Here is a 22,453-nt window from a genome sequence, read left to right on the forward strand (position 1 = left end):
CCCCACATCCTTTTTTTTCTCCTCCTTTCCCTCTTGTATTCTGCAATTCTCTTTTCCCTCTCCCCATTTCAAATAAACACACTGACCCTGTTTATTTGTCCCATTTGAGAAAACAGTCCAGAGATCCTGGCGCTGTGTAAGAGATCAAAAAGGCAATGCAAAAATCAATTGGCTCTGCAAGTCTCAAGACTGCCATGCAGTAAATTGGCTCTGAATGACAGCACTATGTGGACCGTCTTTTTTTATATATATATATATAGTTCCTCCTTTTAAAAAAATGAAAACAAATTTTGGTGAATTTGGAGTGCACAACTGCTGTCTTCCTCTCTCTAAAAGCATGTCAAGGGACTTTTGACTGAAAGCATGTGATTGGTTTTGTGGTATTGTGATTCCCAAGTGGCCAAACTTACAGAAACCAAGTGTCTGTGGTTTTTGATAATGGTTACAGGAAAGAGTAATAGTTGTGTTAAACTGACTCCATTTTCTGGACAAATCCATGCAAACATATTTTCATGTATTTGGCTCCTGAGAGAGCTGAACTTCATCATGATAGTCAAATGTGTCAGGACTCTGAAAAGCCATACCCGCTGTAGGAAACAGACTAATTACTCCCAATCAATTAAGAGACCTAGTTTTCCAGTCTGCATGTGTGCTGGCGGGTGACAGACATATAAACCATAGAGGCCAACTTCCCCCATACTTCCTAGGCTCTTTAATTAACTCTTTGATCTGAGTGCTACGTAGTGAGCTCAGGCCAGAGGCAGCTTGAAGGGCCAAGGAGAGAATGGATAGCATTTCATATATAGCACACCGCAGCAGGAGGAGAGGAAAATGCTGACATACTTCAAAATGAAAGTTATATCCTTGTTTACTTTTGATACTACTTTGGTAAATCCCTTTTTTACATAGTTTGCTGTATATAACATTTAAGGTTAACTCTACGATGTGGACATGATAGATAATGCAAATCAAAATCTCCCTGGTGGTTGCATCTAAAATCTAAATTTGTGTGCCATGTAATAAAATTACATGACACTGACTGGGTTACTCAGATGCTGTGTGTTAAGGACTCAACCTTCAGTGGAGTGTATTGGGATTCGAGGGGGTTGAAGTGAAGGGGCAGCAGATCTGGCAAGTTTTAAAAGGAGCAGTAAGCTCGCTTTGTTGGTTGGAATTTGCAGCACCATGGAACGACTTAATAACAATGCGTGAAGCAATGAAAATTACACAGCTCCTGCTCGAAAGGAAAAATTAATTGCTCTCAGGTTGCACTCTAGAGAAGTTTGTTCATTCAAGCACATGCGTGCACACACACACTCATGGGTAGGAAAGCACTTTTACACCCCCAACCCACCAACACACACACATATTCACACACCGCACCACAGACGCACGTGGAACCTTGGCTGTGAGCAGAACCAGGCCTTTGGACTCGGTGGATGTGCAACCATGTGAGTTTGTGCGTGTGTGTATGTGTGTGTGTGTGTGTGTGTGTGTGTGTATGTGTGTGTGAACCTGAAGTTCTCCTGTGCTGTGCAGTGGAGAGAAGAATAGGGCCTGGGCCACATTCCAGCCCTGCCTCCCTGGGCGAGAGACAGTATTCAGCATTCCTCTGCCTGCCTATCAGGCCAGGTGCATTCCAGAACAAACACACACACACACACACACACACACACACACACACGGACACACACGGACACACACGGACACACACATACAGACACACATGGACACATTTAGACAAACATCACAGAGTTCAGCATTATTACACATTATGCTCAATCACAAATACAGCAAGTGTAGGCATGTACATGTGTGCATATGAGCACTTACAGGTGATCACACAGTATAACTATGTGTATATGTTGACATTTAAAAAAAGAAAAAAGCAGCATGACAACCAAATGTGAACAAACATCACCTCATTAACATCCTGCTAAACACACCCACCCACATAAATCCGTCCACAATGCACATATAGTACATACTTAACATATTCTCTGCACATACATGTGTTACCTCGCTCACATGAATACACGTAGGCTTGAATCAAGACAAACTAGCATTGTCTGTGCAGTGCTGCCGTCGTGCGCTGCATTATATCAAAAGATGTTCTCTGCCTCTTTAATTCTTGTATGATTCAGTCATTTTTAATGCATGGATTTTTCTGTTTGGAGGAGGCTGAGCTATTTAAAGAGCAGGGGTTGAATACACTGTGAATGTACAGCCAGCCTCTTTTTGAAGTTCATACGGTGCTGCGATGCACTGTGAGTCACACATGACAGTGCAGACGGGGGTGGAGTGTGTGTGTGTGTATGTGTGTGCGTGTGTGTGTGTGTGCGTGTGTGTGTGTATGTGTGTCCCCATTCGGGTTTGTCCTTTCATTTATCAGAAGATTTGCTTATAGGTTCTTTTCTCTCTAGACTTGACAAGAATAAAACAGAAAACACCAGGTAGTTTTCACGAGAACAAACGCACCACAGATAGGAAGAACGTGACAAAAGCCACCTCTTCTCAAGGGTGATGTGGGCAAGTTAAGGGGATAAAAGGGGTTGCTGGGAGACAAATGCGGGAAAATGGGATGGATAGATGGATGGATTGATGAGAGAGAGGATTGCACCTCATGTTGATGTTTGCCTCATGCAAAGTCAGTTCATCTACAAGCTGGATCAAATGTAAAGGCACAACAACCCCAGAACAAAAGCTCCATTCAGTGTTAACACGCTGCTTCCCTTCCACACTATTCCACCATCAGACAGAGAAGAAGGTTGTGTGTTACATGCTATTTCACAGGCACGGGACTCCATGCTTGACAAGCTCTGAATCAGACCATTACTCTTTGGTGTTCCTCCCTCACCGTTATGCTTACTTCCCCTATTCTTGCATTCCCCATTGCTATCGTTATCCTCTTTCTCCTTCCTTGTCTCCCATCCCTCACCTCCCTCCCTTTCTTCTCCTTTACATCCTCGTTCATGTCTGCTGGTAGCACAAGCCAATTCCCGCCCTTCGCCTACTCATCTCCCCTCCACCCCCCCTACCCCCCACCCCCCTGCCCTCCGAGCCCACTTCTCATCCATTTCCATGTGGCGACTTTTCATCAGTGAAGTGCCTTCCTGGCCCGACTACCCCCACCCCACCTACTCCCTCCGCCACTCACTGAATGGATGCAGCATTAAGGAGAGAAGGAGAGAGAGAGAGAGAGAGAGAGAGAGAGAGAGAGGGCTGAAACCATCCTTCCTTCCTCCTACAAGCGCCACCCCTTTGGCAGCCGCAGAAGTGGTATGTTCCACAGCGAGGACTGCAGAAGTTGAGAGAGCACATTGTTTGTAATCTGGCATTGCAGGGGTCACTTCCTGACTCGTGTGTCCGTTCCCTGAGCCCCGCGCCGATCCCTTCTTTTCCCCCTCCTCCCTGTGTGTCCATCCATTGGCCAAGTAGCCTAGGGCTTCTGGACAAACCCTGTTCTTCCCCTTTTGTGTAGGAAAGCTTCAACATCTGAAAACAATCAAATAATCTGGGCACAATGCGTCTCTTCATGGAGGGGTGCTGGTGGTTCCCAGATGAGCGGGAGGATTAAGTGGAGGAGGCCATAGGGGAGAGAAAGAGAGGGACGGGGATGGGGTCCACACAGCTGAGGCGGAGGACGGGACGGGACGGGGAGGAGGCGGGGGGGGGCTTATTGTTACTTGATTTTCATTGCTAAATGTGTATGTGTGCGTAGGCTGTTTAGAGTGATGGGATGTTTTGGGAACAGGGAAGATATCTGAATACTCTCCTACAGAGTAACATGAGGAGTCAGGTCTGAGTCACAGTTTTGCACTCATTGATTCCATCTCCTTTAATGTGGAAAAGAAACATTACAGTGAAAACAACCAATTAATTGTCGTCTTTTCATCTTTGTCTCGTAGAAGAAAAAAAACCCATTAATGTCTTTTAATAACCACTAAATGTCTTTGGTGTGTTACTTAAAGGAATAGTTAGACATATTGGAAAATACATTTATTTGCTTTCTTGTTGAGAGTTAAATGAGAAGTTTGGAACTACTCTCATCTTCGTATGGTAAATATGAATTCACCCAGGGCAGCCTGTTAACTGAGCTTAACACAGAGACTGGAAACTAAAAGCTAACTTGACCCTGTCAAAAGATAACAAAATCCACCAATCAGCACCTTTGTTTAATCTGCACAAAAACAAATCACAATGTGGTTTTATTGGGGGTTATGTCCTGCACAATTTTCTGTCCGGGCTAGCTGTTTCCCCCTGTTTCCACTCTTTGTGCTAAGCTAGCTAGCTACCTGGCTGCTGGTGGTTGCTTCGTGTATGCCATAAAGTCATGACAGTAGTACTAATCTTCTCATTTAAGTTTCAGCAAGAAAAAAAAATGTTTAAGTTCATTGCAATAAAAACAAACACGAGATTGCGATAATAGAAAGGATCTGTTTCTTTCCTCTCCTGTCTTCTATATGTAAATGTACACAAACGCTTGCACATGCATGCTGGTGCCCACACACACACATTCACTGAAACTTTTTCTTCACTGTGTCTCTCATGCTGTTCCTTCTCATCCCCATGAGAATGGTAAATAGTCATCTGTAACTTCCCCTCCAACATATTCATTAATCCCTTCTATCCTGTGGGGCTGGATGATGATTACAGGGAAGCCAACTGAAGCCGCCCAAATAAACACCCCTCAGGCACCAACAAAGGCCTGTCCACCTCACCCTAAACACAGCTTCCCCAGCTAGATCAGGTTTCAATCAAGCCCACGCACAACACACAAACAATACGAAGTAACAGAGTCTCGAGCACTGAAAAAGCTAACTGCGACTGAAACCAATTTAGTTTCCCATTTTTGCAGTTTAGACGTCAGAGATCTTAAACGCTAACTGCAATCAAGCCTACTTCTAAACATAACAGCGAATCAAAAGTAAAGTGAATGACTGTCTTAGCCTCAATACATGTTATATCTTATAAGTTAAAAGATATTCAACATACAGTATAAAACAAAATCTTTATTTAAAGTACAGTACTACACATTTGGTTTCTGTTAATTCTAAGCATAAGCATAGCATTTAACTTATTTCCTTGTACAACAACCTCCAGTGTGGTTTTTGGATGCTTGCATAGTTCACATTCTGGCCATTTACAGAACATAGACAATTCCAGAGATGTGCTTCTCTCAAGGGCTTTGCAGCCATATTGACCTTCCATCTGAATCAACATCCTTGTGCATGGTCACAAGACCGGCTCTTTAAGGTTGACACACTTTACTCATCTAGTTAACCACATCCATCTATCTTCTAAGACACTCTTGAAACAACATTTTGAAAAAGAAAATCCCCTCAGTCAGTATTCCGAGGACGGTTCAGCAACATAATAAATGTTTGCATCTTTAATTCCACGCTGGTCATATGCATATACACACACAGTCAGAGAGACACAGAGAGAGAGAGAGAGAGTTCACAGCACATAGTCAAACATGCCTGAAGGCCCTCACACTTCCTTCCCCTCCAGCCACTACACCTTTTCTACTCGCCACCCTGCAATTAGCGTGCCTAAAAGTTGCAGGCTTCCGAGGCCAGGCCCACACTAATCATAGGTATGCATTGTTGTGTTCAGCTGCCAGGCCTTTAAAAATCAGCACCTCTTGTTTAAGCCACACCTCTTGGTCCAGATTGCCAAAAGTCCACTGGTGTTGTCCAATGTGTCTCACAGCTAACCTGGAGAGGAACCTGTCTGGAAGCCCTACAGGTGTGTTTTTAGGAATGGAGAGAGGTAACATTTTACCCCAGTGAAAACCCCAAGTCCACACATCAACAAAAATCGCAGGAACTTTGGATAAAGTAACTAATCAAGACAAGGAAAGGAGGTACACCAAATATAAGGCAGAGGATCCTCAGATTAGATCAAGATCAGTTTAGATAACTCATCAGCCATCTCTGGTTTTTCTCAATGGATGAGGTCTCTGCAGACTGTATGGCAGCAACTACGCAGACACACAACTTCCTTTCCATAGTTGCTGTACAAAGAGAGGCCTTCACTTCTCCTCTCTTGTGACCAGAGGCTGCCTGTGCTGCTGGGAGCTGGTGATCACATCACCTGTGTTTTGAGGTCGTCATCTGATTCTAGTCATCATGGTCCATTATGAATCTTCCATACTACTGTATCTTGAATAAAAGCGGCCATGGAGAAATGTTTACTTTATCGTGAGCTACATAAGTTTATCCCTCATCATGGTGAGGGACCGTCAAGTCAATGAATTTTCTATGTTGAAATATATCATACCCCATTCTGTCATGTACATATGTTTGTTTGTGAATTAAAAAAAATTGCCAGTTCATCACATTCTGTTTATTATCTGCAAACAGCCACTCAAAATAAGTGTCACTGTCAGTTCCAAACCTATACAGGTCTACACTGACAAATTAGGATTCATGTCAAAGTCACAAGTAAGCTTTAATTTATGTATTTCCAAGTCCTAATTCAGAAATCAAGTTCATAAATATAATAACAAGTCAAATCCAATAATAAGCTGAATAAGTTTGTAAAATGAGTGTAAGTGCTAAAATAATCACAAAAAAATTAAGAAAAATGACCGGACACAAATCACATCAAACTATGACGTGCAAATCATCTCAACCATCTTCCTGAAAGTCGAGCAATGTTATATTTGTGTTGGACTCTGCTGAATGAGGTTTGTGTTGAGCTAAACGCGTCCTTTATTCTGAGGTTGCTTGTTGGCAATAAAAGAATGTTAGCTTGTTTACCATCCTAAAGAGAATTGTGATGACCCTGATTGGACTTAGCGAGGGATGCCTCTGTTAGCTAAACATCCTGTTGCCTTGTGTGCGTTGTGTGCAGCGTGTGAAAAACACAGGAAATGCACTAAGGCCATCCACATGAGAAAGAGAGAGAAAGAAGGCTGACTTCCTGAACTCTGAATACTCTAAAGGATACAAACATGCTAGTGGTCATGGTCACTGCTTTTTCTGCTCTGTTTGAAACAAGGGACACTTTATTTGGGCTTCCAAGCTTGATCATGACAATTGTAACCCATTTCAAAAAACAAGGAAGTGAAGACAAGTGGTCACTTTTTGTAAAACTCCCCACTGAGACAGTCTTGTGTTATTTAATTACTCACTATGAGGCATTTTACAAATTCAAATGGTACATATAAATTAACACACATAACATTCATATTAAACAGACATCTGTATTTTTGGTAAGAACACAATCCCAAGAGACAATTCATGTTTGCTCTCTGGCAGTCAGCAGGATAGCGACACGCACTTTAGACAAAAAATCTATTCTATTCAAATACCAAAGGAAGTCAACAATATGTGTCAGGGGTACACATGTGAGGGTCCTGCATGCATTGGCTATCTACACAGAGGGATATTTTATATGGCTGCAACATAAGGCTGTGGCACAAGCTGTATGAAAGCCAGAGAAATACAAAGAAACTTCTCACACAACATGCTGTCACTATGACAACCAGGCAGAATCATTTAGCCTGATCTCTTGCCATTCCACACAGCACAGAAATCCAATAGCATTTAAGTCTTACGCAACCAGGCCACCGAATCGCTCTGCAAGGCTTTTAACACATTTACAAATAAGATTCATAGGTACATGCATAGATTTTTCTGGCAACTTCTTTGGCTGTTTCATTTTGGAGGGGGCTCCAGCTGCCCAGAGAGTGTCAGGGGGTGCAAGGTGGGGCAGCTTTAACTACATAACTGGAGCCACTTGCATGTCCTTTAGTCCTCTCTTCAACCAAAATCGCTAGTGTTGGCTCAAAACCCCCGTTTGTGGCTTTGTGGTGAGAAAGGTTAATCTCATGTCTCCTTTTTTTTTTTTTTTTAATTTCCCATCATAGGCTATTGGATTACTAAAACGAGCCCTCAAAATAGATTACAGCTGTTTCAGAAAATATCCTTATTTTACGAATTGCCTTTTTTTTTTTTTAACCCTTTCACGTTACATTTTGGCTTAGGTGAATAATAATAATAATAATAATAATAATAATAATAATAACAATAATAATAATAATGCAAAGGTTCTGCGATAGAAATACTACATTGGCATTAGCCACATAAATCATGAAGGGGATCTGATGTAATTCCACGTGCTACAGCAGTCATGCCTGTGTACATTTAAAGCATTTTCTCACAGTTTCACATCTAGACTTTAAAACGCGTTTCGGGGGCGGTCGATCACGGTAAAACTGCTTAATGAAAGAAAATAACAGAATTTGTTAATGGCAGAGTCTGTGTGTCAGCCCAAGTCCTTCCTCCAGATTATTTTCTACTTTGCGTGCTATCACACAGACGCTTCCCTCTTGTATCAATGCGTGATTGAAGGGAAACTTCTTTTGGGAAGTGCGGGGACTACTTTAGTTCAACTTTGGAAAGAGAATCACTCAGAATTTACCGCATAGACTCACGAGGGAGCGCGTTTAGATACAACATATGTTACTCCTTAACAGGATACAATAAATTGTGTGCTGGTTGACGGTATTTTATCGCAAGAGTGTTATGTTTTTACTACGTCGCGGAAGGATCTAATTTTCTCAAGCGAGGGTCGACACATCCGCCCAGTTTTCCGATGTTTCATTCCCCCCGAGTTGAAAATGGAGTTCGATTAAAGCAGATGTCCACCAACTTCTCAAGGAAATTTCAAGTCTAGATGTTTTTACTTAACGCGTCACTATTAATATAGAAAACAGTTGAACCTTTTTTTTGGCTTTGGATGCCTTTACTGCAAATTACTCGGACACGTTGACGGAGCAACGCTGCACAGCGCTTTTTCAAGTGTTGTCCTGGACCTGAAGTTGGCGAATGGATGCTCGACAGCCAGCCATAAATAACCTGCCAAACGTTACAGTCTACAACAATTTCTGCTTTTTTTGAGGATCTATACGCATTTTTGCAAAGCGGGGATCTGTGTTTGTTGAAGAGGATGATGCCGATGGCCCATTTGTTGTGGTCGGATTTTACTTCCAGGGAGGATAAAATGAATCAACGGTTGTCATTCTTCCTCGCGATTTAACGTTAGTTCCAGCCAGCAAAGCTAACGTTAAGCTAGCTTCACTTGGGTTTTCACAGGGACGCTTAGTTAGGCATGCCCCATTGTACATCGTTTACTTACTATCCAAAATAGGGGTGATTTCTATATGTGAAGGAAAATGGTGATATTTGTGGTATTTTATCCCGCCGTCACTGCGTCGTCGATGCTATTGCTAGGATTTGGATCCCCGTGAGGAAAAAAATGAGTGAAGATTCAACAAATCCAAACAACGAGTGAGTATCGTTTATACATTTTCTCCATTTCCATATACAACATGCAGCTGCAATAATAACTACTTGCATATCTTTTGATATTAACACACGCTTTACTCGGTTAAGCAATGCACTACCACAGTTTCCAATGACATTTCTAACCGAGCAACGCTGGTATTTCATCCCCTTACTTTACCAATATCAACAATAAGAAACACAGGCTGCTAATCTTTTTGTTTGGACATCTTTGTGGGCTAATAGAAAGGTACTCTGTGGATTACATTGAGATTAAGAATAACACTGTCTGACAAGCAATGACATAGGCCCATAGTAAAAATTCCATCTCATTCTTAATAATGTTGGTCTTATAATACAGCTAACTAACATGTATGCTGTGAGAATTCATTGTAACCCACTGTCTTTTAGGTATATTAATGGTTGCCTATATTTGATTCAATTATATATGATTCAAAAAAATCATATGCCAAGGATATGTATTATTACTGTATAGATATTTCATTATTTATGAGGGGATCACTCGTTGTAGACACATACACACCAATAATGCAGTCAAAATGTAATTTTGCAGACATGTCAGTTCAGCACATCATGATCAGATAGCGTTATATTGACAAACTAGATCTGTGTGTAACTGTTGTCCGCCATGATTTCCGAACATATTCATCGATTAAAATCGTGCATCTCATGTTTGTATCTCAGTCCAGCCTTTCTTTAATGAAAACCCCTCGAGCTGATTGCGGCAATGTCAGCGTTGAAAAGCTGAAGATGCCATTTTTTTTCTCAATCACACTCATTTACATATCACAATCTCCATTCATAAAAACGCTTAAAAAAGGCGTCATATTCACGCCCAAATCCCCACAACCCTCGGATGTCGATGTTAATTTGTACACGATGTGTTTTTGTGCACGTCGCACCCATTTCCAGTCGCGTTTTGGTATTGTTTTAATGGGCTGATCCCTTGTGTGCGCTTGTTGACAGTCAGTGAGAAATATCTGCTTCGGGAGGTGCTGCGGTCACATGATCCCCTCCATTCATAAAGTACCTGCCTGCCCATTCACAGCACTGTACACTGTTTCGCATTGCACCGACGATCACACAATGGCTCACATTTCCTGCATTTTCTGCACAAAGCGTCATATATAAACACCAGCGCTTGTCTATCAGTCGTTTATTTGACATAAGAGCCGCACATGTTTTATTTAACCGACGTTTCTTCACTATCTCCGAGGATTTTCTTTGATAATGTATTTGTCACAGAGGAAGTCATATGCCCTTTCAGCCATTTACAGTGTCATGGTTTAATGTTCGAAACACACCCACATGTTTTTCCCCATTCCATTTATCTGGCCTTTATGAGATTGATTGATTTAATGCATGGAGGCTTTGTCCTTGAACTACACTTCTGTTTTTTTTTTTTTATGTAACATATGTCATGTAGCTCTTTTTCCTCATATTAAGCCACACCACACAGATAACAATAAAACCACTCACCATCTGTTGATGACATAATGTTTTAGGGAAATTCATCTGGGCTGATTTTTGTTATTAATCATGATTTATACTAAATTGTGTAATGGTTGATGTTAGTAGTAAGCGTGAAACCTCGGATTTGAGTCATTTTGTCCCTGTGTTAACCTTTAGAGAAATTACAGTGAAATTAAACCATTCCTAAATTTGATGCGACTCCCCCTGATAACCTTAGGGATTCCCTGAAGCCCCCAGGCCCCACTATGGGAACCACTGCTATAGGCTACAGAACATCTGTGGTGTGCAAGCTATAGTGTATGCTGGGTTTGTTCCACACTGCATGATGGTAGCAGCTAAGATGGCGAAGTGATCCAAACATTGTTGCTATGATTCCACCACCTTCCTGGCTGTTGTATGATTCATAGTAATGGAGTGAACAGAATACAGAGCGTCGCCTGAGCCATTTATTTAGTCTTGCATAGTCTTCTTAATATGCTATTTCTAATGAGACGGCTGTTCACAAAACAATCTGTTATTTTGTGTCTTTTGTAATTTTTTTTCCTAAAGTCTGGGATAATGATCAAGATGTTTTTCACAGTTGTGTGTTCCCTTTTACATTGTGACACTGAGCTCTCTTCCACTGAACTTAGATCTTTGATGAGTCACTTGTTAAATCCTAAGAAGATTTTTTATAGGTGGAACTTTTTTGTGTAAACCCAGGTTATCTTTTGACAGTATGCTTCCATATATAAGCGTAATCAAGCAAAAATGTGCCTGTCCGCCTGTAGCTTGCACTGTGAACATTTTAATTTGAAAATCACGAAATGTGTGAAGAGATGGTCCTGAAGTGGTTGTGTCTGAATGATGGGTGGTAAGCCGAGCTGGTGTACACACAGCACACCCTTTGCTGAGAACATGTTTCTTGGCCTTGGTGAAAGTATGTTCACAAGGCTGAAATGACAAGAAGGTACATAAAGCCTTGTCAGATTTTGGTCTGCATCTGCTCTGGGATGTGTGTTGGTGTGGAGAGTGTGGTGTGATGTAAGGCTAATGACAAGGATTATGGTCATGCTGGGAGAAGTGAGAGATTTATGAAAGTATGTGAAAGCAGCTTCTCTCTGAATGTCACATTTATCTAAAATATTTCTCTCAGCCAGTGCAGTAGCCTGTTGAGGTGCACTGTTTGTTCTAGATACTCTTTTTACATGGTCACTGTATAAATGAGAGCAGTGTGTTTTTTACACATTGCATCTTCTTCTTTGCTTTTTTGTGTGACAACGCACTGCTAAAATGGCATGTTTCTTTTTTTTTTTAAACATTAAATAGGTTCCTGTTATACAACCTCCCTCAATTTTTTCTTTAAGAAATCAAAAAGCCGATAATGTATATTTAAGTCTGTGTGTGCCTAAAGACTGATTTTGCTTAGATTATTTGGACCCTCATCTGTTTTTATCAGTGAAGGTCAGTTGCCTCTCTACTCCACTGAACATGCACAGGGTACGGCCTCATTGTTTTAGATTCCTGCAGTTCTGTGGTATTCTCTGTTGCCAGTCAGGTGATCCTCAGTGATTCCTCTCTCTCTCTGTGTCCTCTTCCTATCTGAGTGATTGATTTGACAGCTCAGCGTTTTATCTGCCAATGTGGGTGTCGTGATCTTATCACCTGAGGGCTGTTTCGCACTCCCATTCCTGTTGCTGAGCTTTCCAAACACATTCCTCCCAAACAGCCCCCATCATGTCCTGAAACGACAAAGGGAGACAGCTACTTCAGCTGTTAGGGCTAGTGCTTTATGGCCTGGTTAATTGCCTATATCCTGTGGCCCTTATGTTAAGCTAAATAATTTCCTGGACTTTTTTATAGATAGTGTTATTTGGGGTTATTGCCAGTTGTTGGCTATGACCTCCATGAGCACTAGCTGGCCAAGTATAAGCTATAGACACATCTTACCTTTGACAAAGTCTGCTGAGCTGAACACATCCTTGGTTTTGCTTCTGTATTCTTTTAGGGAAGTGTTGCTTGTGACTACAGTGGTTTACAGAGGCTAGTAAAATGTGTTATTTGACAATATACTTAAGAGCATGTGTAACAGCATTTTACTTTACTGGTTGCTAGGCATGTTAACACATTTTATTAGCTTTAGGTGTAGATTCAAGATAATCATACTGTATATGGTAGAAATCAAGGTGTCTTTACATTAAGTTTCTTTACCTAAGGTGAAAAGTTGCACAATCCTAAAAGTTATTTTTCATATAGAATATTTGTATGAAAATGGCCCAGTGTCTACAGATTGTATTAGAAGCTGTCATATTGTTTGTCTGATTAATGACAATGATCCTCTGTATAACCAGAGGGCTTGGACTGTCTGTAACTGAGACAAGCCAACAAACTGAACAGGCCTTGTATAGTGGTGGACTGTTCCATTCCCATGGCCAGATTTGGGTCTGGATTCTGTGTATTTTAAACCCAAGCCACTTCCCTCTTATAATTTTCATTTCCTCTTCAAGTATTTTAGGAGCATGCATAAACTGGCGTAAATGTCAGCAGTGTATTTAGAGCATATTTTAAACCAGTTTTCTTATTTTCAAGACAAAGACTCCATGTGGATCTATGCTGTGTACGTCAGCTCTTAAGCCTACACTAAAAAAAACTAGCAGATTTTTTTTTGCGTCCCCATCACGACATTCAGATAGAGGGCTTGTCTTTATTTCTTTGTCAAGGAGGGCTTCTGATGTTCACAGACCATATCTCATTGCCTCTAAGAAGTGCTTTTAGCACTAAGTGTCTGAATTATGGATATTGTTTTCAGTTGTGCTGCATGCGGGAGCATGAAGGCTGGGCCTTGTTGTGAGCTCTTTGCTGCAGCTGGGCTGAGATGGTTCTTTCCTGCAAGGCCACAGACATAAAAGGGCACAGATGTAAATCCTAAACCTTGTGTCTTTGATTGAGATTCCAAACGCTTTGAAAACAGGAAGGGGTTTCTGTGTGTGTGTCTGTGCACACACTTGTGTGTTTATTTTTCTGGGAACATTTGGCATGTGTATGTGTTTCTGGGAGAGATAGGCTGCATCCTGGTTGAGTGAATTTAAGCAAACATAGCTTGTATCGTCAAATAAATGAATTAATGAGTCAAGTTTTCAAATAGGATTAAAATTGGAGGCCTGTAAGAATGTGTATTTTTATCTGCTCAGTAAACTTTTGATCAGATTTTGTCCTGTCTGGCTATATTTAGAACTTGGAACAGACTTTTATTGGTTGGTAAAAGCGTTTCTTGATTCCACTAATTCCTAGAGGCCGAGGTTCAATGGAAAGCTACTTGAATGTGAATCTAATTGATTTTCAAGATGGTCTAAACGTTGGTTTCTAACGTTTATGGTAATGGTGATGATGATAATGTTATGGTATTCCCAACAACAGGGCATGCTGTGATGGTTTACAACCTCTCATTGCAGTTTCTCTTAACATCCCATGGGCCTTCATCATGGTTTGGTGGTTTATCTTTCCCAAGTTGCTCCTGAGATGTATTGATAGTTTCTCCCACAGCTAGACAGCTGCCTTGTCCCCTCAGCTTCCCGTCTCCCCCTCGTTTTCAGAGTAACTACGAGTAGAGTCTTGGGTCCCTGGGGACTACTCTAACATCAAAGCAGACCAGAGACACCGCAGCAGTCGAAATTTGTGGTTCCTCTTTTTTTTTTCTTTTTTTTTTTTTCTTTTTTTTTGTAATGGCAAGCGCAAGGTTTTAATTTTCTAAATGCTTGTGGTTCAAATTAAGATCATCTCAATATGTGGCTTTGATTGATGTTTGAGAATAGTTTTTTGGCATTTGATACACATATGGGATTCTTTTGATTTATAGTGCCACAGCGAAGCGGCACCTAGAATATTGTTGTTGGGGTTGTAGGCCCAATCCTGTAATAGAGGGGTTGGTTAGAAAATCAATGTTAGAAATCCTGTCTGAGTGAGCAGTTTTGACATTCAGTTACTGATTTAGGTCCATCTTTGATTTGCGCTACAGGCTAATTTGACCCACTAACTGCTATCTGTGACGGATGCTACCAGAAGTGACTATGATCAGTTAATTTGTCATGATATTAGATGGTATTTCTGTGAAAGGACAGTGGTAAATTTGAAGTGTAGTTTCGCTGTGTGGTGCAGCAGCAGAGTAGGCTTGTTCTGTTTTTTTTTTCCTGAGTCAGTTGGTAGCTAAGCTGAATGTTCTTGTGAGGACGATGACTCACCAGCAGCCTGAGGTGTTGAGAGGAGATAGGGCAAATTTCTCTTTCACTTCTGTTTCTATAGCCAGCGTATTAGTTTTCACTGCAGCTAATCTAGCAGGCTTGTGATGCTGGCTTGGTGTTTCTTTAGGCATTGTCCCATTATTGATTCTCTTTTTATTAATGGCTAACAGACAGCCCCTTCAAAAGTGTCTTGTTCTGAAGCTATGTCATGATTTGCACTGCATCCATGTTAGGTCATATTGGTGTTTGTTTTGGGTTTGTCTTTGCCCTTGAGTTTGCCACTGGTTATTTAGGGGATTTGAACCGTGGCTAATTGGCTAGCTAGTTTGCACCGTTCAGATTAGATGCACTGCTGGAATCGACGGTCGAGTCCCAGATTGCATGTTATTTATTTCTTCAATGAGGCGTGATCACAGGGAAGGAAACTGCACCACTTTATCCTCTTAGCTCCAGGTTACCCTTTGTTAGCCTAGATTTTGGTTTGAAAGTGGAATATTTTGGTGGATTACATTTTTATGAATACTGTAGTATGAATACTTTTCTGCTTCATCATATCTACAAGCCTTGGAGTCATGTTGATCTTTAGGCAGGTTGATCTACGTTCAATACACCAAAAGTTATTGTACTTTAGGTCAGGCTAAAGCAGTTAAGGAAATGTAAAAGTATCATATTTTATCTATGAGAACAGGTGTTGAATAGTGAGTGAGAAAGAAAAGCGAATGAGTCACATCCAGAGTAGCTTTTCACACCATCTTCCATTCCCCCTTCTGCTTTCCTAGTGATTGCTTTCCTTTCGGAGGATAATCTATAGAATCGGATTGGGATAAGTAGCTTGTGTTTATTTTCCCAATGATATTTTAATGATTCCTGCCCCCCCCCCCCCCAAAAAAAAAAAAAAAAAAAAAAAAGGTCCTGCAAGCCAAAGTGGTCTAGTGGAGCTTGACCGAGCTTGACAGCCTTCCTCCGGTTTTGATACAGGGGAGAGATGGGGAGGAAAAAGGGCGATTGGAAAAAAAGAGGTAGGGGGGACTTTTCTCCCCTTTTCTGATGCTAATGAAAGGAGGAATGGTTTTCCAGCTTTTAGCTTGCAGAGTGTGTCTCCCCTGCAGCATGCTCCGCTGCCTGGACATTGTGGGAGGACAAAACTCCAGGCCCGGGATCCAATAACGTGAAATTTCAGCAGAGAAGTGGCCATTGTGTAGAGAGAGGCAGCCGGGGAGGGGTTGGGTAAAGGGGGGAGACGGAGCGGAGGAAAGGGAGGGTGACTTGGCGAGCACCCAGGGCTCAGGCCACATCCTTTCTCTCTCTCCTCTTCTCCTGTACTCCTCCTCTACCTTCTCCTCCTTCCCTTCTTCTCCCCCTCCTGTCTTTCTTTCAGCCCCCCCCAATACCCCTGTCCTGCCCTCCCCTCCACTCCTCTTCGGGGTGGGAAGCCCAAGGCTGAGACAGGAGCAAAGCATGATGGCATGCTGGAGCCCAATGAGCCATGGGCCGGAGCAGCAGACAAACGGCCACTTTGTCCACTTAGGAAATGGTTGTCCCAGGATCCCCCTTCTCCACCACACACTGGAGCAGCCAGCTTCGAGCCCCAGGCCTGCCTGGTCTGCACGTGCTCCCCCATCACGCCTTCTCTTCTTAGAATTTATTTCAAGTGGAAGCTAGATTCAAATTCAAATAATCAAAAAAGTGTTTTGTTTGCTCCTCACTTAAAACGAACTTTGAAATAGTATGATACTGTTAATTCTGTTATTGCTTATATCATTTTATATAGGTGCCATAAAAGCCTATGTACATCCTTTTTTGTGAATAGAAAAGGCCATATTCAAATGCGGGTAGGAGCTGTTGACTGTCACCTTGGTCTCCACCCTGTTCCCATCCACAGCCACCTCCTCCTCCCCCCACAGTCCTCCGTTACACTCTCAACCCTCCCTCTGTTTTTCTCTCCTGCTTTTGGTCGGAAATGAAGTCAGTCATCCAGCAGAATAACTTGGAATAATTTGGAATGGGGGGTTCCTTTCTCTCAACACCCCCCCACCCCCCGCTCACAGGCCCAGGCCAGCTGATCTGCTTCCGCTCTCAATTGTGTGTCCAGTCGACTGTGTGCTCCCAGCAAGGGGCGTGGAGGCCAGCCTTTGTCTCCACCGTCCCACTCTGAACTGTGTGTGTGTGTTTGTGTGGTTTGCAGCAGGTTGCACTCAAATATCTTTTTGGACCGCTGACTGTTTTTACTATAAGAAAGGAAAGCTTTTTATATGAGGAAGAGGAAGAGGAGCAGATGGAACATTTTTATTCCCCTGTTGTAAAGATTTTGTTAAATGGATCTGGTACATTTGTTTTTTGTTGGTTGAGTTTAGTAGTTGGTCTGTAGGTTTTAGAAGTGTACCTTAGAGATGAGTTTTGAATTATTCACCATTTCACTACAGTAATTATCAGTTTTTCTTGTAGAAATGTCTCCTATTCTTAAAACTAGGTTGACATGGGTGTTTTAAGCTAGATGCAATAATGCACCTATACACAGTCCACTTAACTTCCTCTTCGTGCCCAGCCCCCCCTCTCTGTGAGTGTCATGGTTGCTGGCATGTGTGTGATGGTAGGTCTGAAGGGTCAGGCCCTGGTCATTGTGCCCTGGTCATGGCTGAGCGACACCACCGCCTGCCTTCTGTTCACCCCAGGGACCCTTGCCTGACTGACAGCCCCTCCTGCACTCATCACCCGCATCCTTTATTGGGGGCCATAGAGGGGTGTAACAGTGGCAGTATTGCCCTCTTTTACTGCCTGTTATACTGCTCAAAAATACTTTTTTTCTCGTATAAGGTTAAGCACTGTTTCTGTGACACAGTTATAAGGTGTAACCAGAAAGGGTGTTGTTGGAGGGTGTAAGAGGGAAGTGAGTTGTGGTTGTATTTTTTCTGTCAGTTTCCCACGACCATTTACTGTTTAAGCTTGGAGCAATGCGTGAGAGACAACATTGACGTTTGTGATATGAATACATTTAGGTTGACAAGAGATTCATTATATTGGTAATTCAATAAATTCTGTATCTGTTTTTGTCCAGCCTTACTGTTTAGTGTTTATTCATGTTCATTTTAATTGGCAGAATAGTTACTTATCTTTGGATCAGTGTGCTCATTTAGTGGCATTAACATCACAAAATAATATTTGAAAATATCTTTGGAATTATCATGATGATAATAACAAAGGAAAAGACTTCCAATGTTGTCCATTTCTGTTTGCACCCTGAAGGATGAAGCTAGCTGAAAATATAGACAGATTGCCGTGGCATTGACTTTCAACAGGCAGTAGTGAGCACAGCGCCACCAAATTTAATATCATAGAAGAATTTGATAGTCATTCAATCTGACCGCAAGACTGTTTGGGTGTATTGATTAGTGACGGGTTATTGGAAGGTCAAAAAGAGGAAATATATTCAAGGATATAAAGTAAATGAAATGAATTATAACATAGCAGCTTGCTGGTAGATAGATTAATCATTTTACAACGTGCCTTCTCTAATGACAGAAGCACACCGAATCACTTTGCCTGGATTTGAAACATCCTCAGCAGCCGTGGTAGAAGTAATTCAGCAGCATGATATAAACGTGTTCATGAAATTATGAAACAATCATTGATGCCAGACTACTCCTCACCTCTTCCTACCTTTTTAAAGGAAATCAATGTCTCGCATCTGTAATGTAACAATAAAAATGTACTAGCAGGCCAGCTAGGCTTTGGTAGCTAACCAGTCAAATTTCATACAAGGTGTATTTTCGAAATATTTCTTTTATTAAAAGAGTTTTTATGTTTTCTCCTTTTATGTTAGCCTAGCCAAGGTATATTGGACTAAGAGCATGGAATTTAATTGGTTGGTAATTAACAAGTCATGTTCTTACCACAATAACAGCAATTTAAAAACATAATGTTTGACTAAACTTTGCTTTTAACCTCTAATAACTTTTTGGCCACTTGGGGACTAGCATAAATTTGTAATTTGTAAACACAACATTGACATCATCACTTTTTTAAGTTGATATAGCAAACAATTGCTTATTCACACATCCAGCAGTTATGGAGCAACATTATCATTCATTCGGAGTTGTGTTTGTGGTCACTTAGCTACTATTGGTAAGATCAATATTCATTTTCTGTTCTGTTTCTGTTTTTGGTCTCCACTGCAGATTCGAGGGATTTTCCTTTTGTAGGTTCATCACTATGATACATTGATACATGGTTATTATTAAAATATTGATTATAGTAGCTTAGTAGTAGTAGGGGTTAACATGTTTAAGTTAGTTGCAGGGGAGAGAGGATGATGGCAATGATACTCAATATTTTGTAAGTAATTTGTTGAGAAAATCTGTCTTTTAGTATATACATTGATGCGGAAGTGCGGAAGTACACTTGTCTTTAGTCTTTAGTGTGTGTTTGAACAGACTAGAATTGGCCAGAAAGAAGTGTGTGGTTTTCACAAAGGCAATCTGTTTTGTTGGTTGGTTCATTTTTGGCTTACCTGTATTTTTTATGCTCATCAATCCTTGGAGGTAACTTTGGTCAACTATTACCAGGTGCCAGGATATCAAAGCTTTCACATGAAAGAAAAAAAAAAAAAAAGCTTGAGATTTTATGCTCACTGGCTCTTGGATTAATTACTAACCAATAACCTGGACACTTAGGTTTGCCAAAGGTGTGGAAAGCAGGAGACCAAAGGTTAGCCTCATTGAGTAGGCCAAGATTTAGAGAGGAGAGGCAGTAAGGGGGAGGACGCAGCTTTTCTTCAACTGGAGCATGAGCTACTAGTTAACTATGTAATATATTACATGTCGTCAGTGACATTTCTCTCCCTCAGTCACTGTTTCAAATTTGTCCTTTTACAAAACATTTCAGACTTCATTTCATTGGTCAACACGGATGTTGGCCAGAGAGCAATGTGTCACAGGACGACATCCGGCAGTCACATTCTCCTCTCACTTTGCCCGTTTCTTTCAGCTCTCAGATCTTCCTCAGTCTTTAATATGTTACCAGGAGTTTGTGCAAAATGCTGCCCTCAGCACACCCTGACCTTTGTTATTTCCGGTGGCCCAATGCAGTCTGTGTTATCTAATCAGGGAAACATCTGACTGAGTGAAGGGACAGGGAGAAGCAAAGGAGATGGGAAGGGAGAGAACTGTAATAAGGAACAGAGAGATGCAGAATTTTTGCTTGCATGTGTTTATATTGCATGTATGTCGGAAAAAACCTGAAAGTCTGTGCATTTTTGTACACACAGCCTCATGTCAGCTGTCTATAAACCTCTGAAATCTAAAGCATTTCTTAATACAGTGAATAATCACCCCCTCATTTCATTCCTGCTCTATATAAACACATATTTAGTTTTTTATATAGGTGTATACTTTCCTACAGTTACATAGTTAATGTTATGTATTACAAATGAACTGCATTACAATTTATTACCAGATAATTCAGAGCCCTAGTAGGTGACATGAGAGAGAGGAGGAAGACAACCAACAGCATTAGCATGGGAAATCAGAGTGGAAAGAGGGTGATGTAAGCTGGAGCTCCTGTCATGTGTTGTCTAATTTGAAACCACCTGCTTTAGGGGAAAGGTTGGAAATCAGCAGTGACCAAAGCCCGAACTTGGCCACATGGTCAGTCACCCTCTGGCTGGGGTTAAACATACATTGACGGCTTCAAACTTCAGAAATCGTAGCCAATAGTCTGTTATTTCATGCACTAAAACCAAATATACATTTAATCCAAAGTCTGAATCTCTGACTTCTTTACATTCATTTTTAGTTTTGTCGCAGATGTTAGCCTGCATTGTTCCTAGTTATAGCTTCTGTCACCACCTGAATTTCCCCACAGATTAATTTGGTTTATTCAGTCTCAGTATCAGAGTAGTTCTAGTGTGATGGGGTTTGTGTTTCACTTGGAGTAAAACATTCAAACTGTTGGACAAATGTGATCTAGACATTTTAGACCTGTCTCCTCGCCTAATCTTATCTGCATGTCTGTATAGTGTGTTCCTCACTACTCATTTACTAACCATTTGTGCAGGTTACACGTACTGTACTCCAGCTTGTTTCTTCTGCGGTTCAACTCTATTATGTGGGCTGATATTTGATGTCGGCTATGTAGTTCTGATGATGCTTTTGTGGTCCAGGTGACATATTGTGTCAATAGAAAATGTCCATAAGGAAAAGACCATGATAGAAAAATGTTAGATGCTGATTACCACTGATTATGTTCACTAACGGCATTGTCTCTCTTGTTTTCCCCATGTCTTCTTATCCTTCCACCTTCCTCATTTTCTCCCTTCCTCCTCCACAGTGACAGTTATGCGCGTGTGAGAGCAGTGGTCATGACTCGGGATGACTCCAGCGGTGGGTGGCTTCCCCTGGGGGGCGGAGGCCTTAGCTGTGTCACTGTCTATAAGGTCAGCCGGGCGGAGGACAGCAGCAGCACCCACAGTGGAGGCAGCGGAGGAAGCAGCAGCAACCTCAGCCCCTGTAGCCCCAGTCCTAGTCCCAGCCCCAGTCCCAGTCCCAGCCCCACTGCTGTGGAGTTCCACATCAAGGGCGAGAGGCTCAAAGACAAACTGGTAAGGGACCATCTAGCTCATATGTGTGAATAGTGTCTTTATAAGTGTGTGTTTCCTCTCTTATTTGGCCCTTCCGCCTCTTTCATGCGCATTCAGGTGTACAAACCAGAGATGGTGCATTCTCTTGGATGAGATCACCGTGAGCCCCCCTTTTCCCATACTCCCCTCTCTCTGTCTCGCTCACACACACATTCACACATACTCACACAGGAAGTGGTTGTTTGGCTTTCCTCCATGGCGCAGGTATCTGAAAATAGGAGCAAACTGCGTGATGCTGTGATGCATGATGACATCATCAGGGAGAAGGGCAGATTACTCAGGAGCGGAGAATGTGGGATGAGGGATGTGGGAAACACACAAAGAGCCTGGAAGGAACCTGAAGGATGGAATAGGGGCTGGAAATTCACACTCACTCCGCTTCTCCAAGTACACAAATATAATTGCCTACCTTTTTTTTATGAATATTTTCTCCTACTTGATGTGTAATGTAAAGAACGTATGCGACAGTAAATTAAGTCAGGAAAATATGTCCCTGGTTAATCCAACAGTAAAAAACCACAAATGACCCAAATGTGTGTAAAACGCTCTATAGTTAATAGGAAAATTTAGACACACTAGTATTTCGCAATGTGATGACCTGACACATAAACAGTTAGAGCTACAAAGCCATTTAAAAATGACTTGGCTCTAAAAGCAGGGTTTTTATAGTATGGCTGCTGCTATCAATTGTTCAATAATCTTATTTTCATTTTTCAAAAGATGCTGAAAATGGCCATCACCATTTTCCAGTGCCCAATGACATATTCATGTTGATTGTTTTGTCTGTCCAACAGTCCAAACGCAACAAAGCA

At 41.6% G+C, this 22,453-nt stretch overlaps 1 protein-coding gene across 1 annotated transcript in view; it reads left to right on the forward strand.

The window, feature by feature from the left end:
- Positions 1-8,606: 8,606 nt before the first annotated feature.
- Positions 8,607-22,453, forward strand: part of spred1 (sprouty related EVH1 domain containing 1) — a 32,936-nt gene continuing 19,089 nt past the window's right edge. The window contains exons 1-2 of the mRNA XM_022750795.1: positions 8,607-9,302; positions 21,332-21,602. Coding sequence (XP_022606516.1) covers positions 9,271-9,302; positions 21,332-21,602 — 303 coding nt within the window. The 5' untranslated portion in view covers positions 8,607-9,270. The remainder of the gene's footprint in view (positions 9,303-21,331; positions 21,603-22,453) is intronic.

This window comes from Seriola dumerili, unplaced genomic scaffold (genome assembly GCF_002260705.1).
Source record: "Seriola dumerili isolate Sdu_G_001 unplaced genomic scaffold, Sdu_1.0 BDQW01000149.1, whole genome shotgun sequence".
Lineage (NCBI taxonomy): Eukaryota > Metazoa > Chordata > Actinopteri > Carangiformes > Carangidae > Seriola > Seriola dumerili.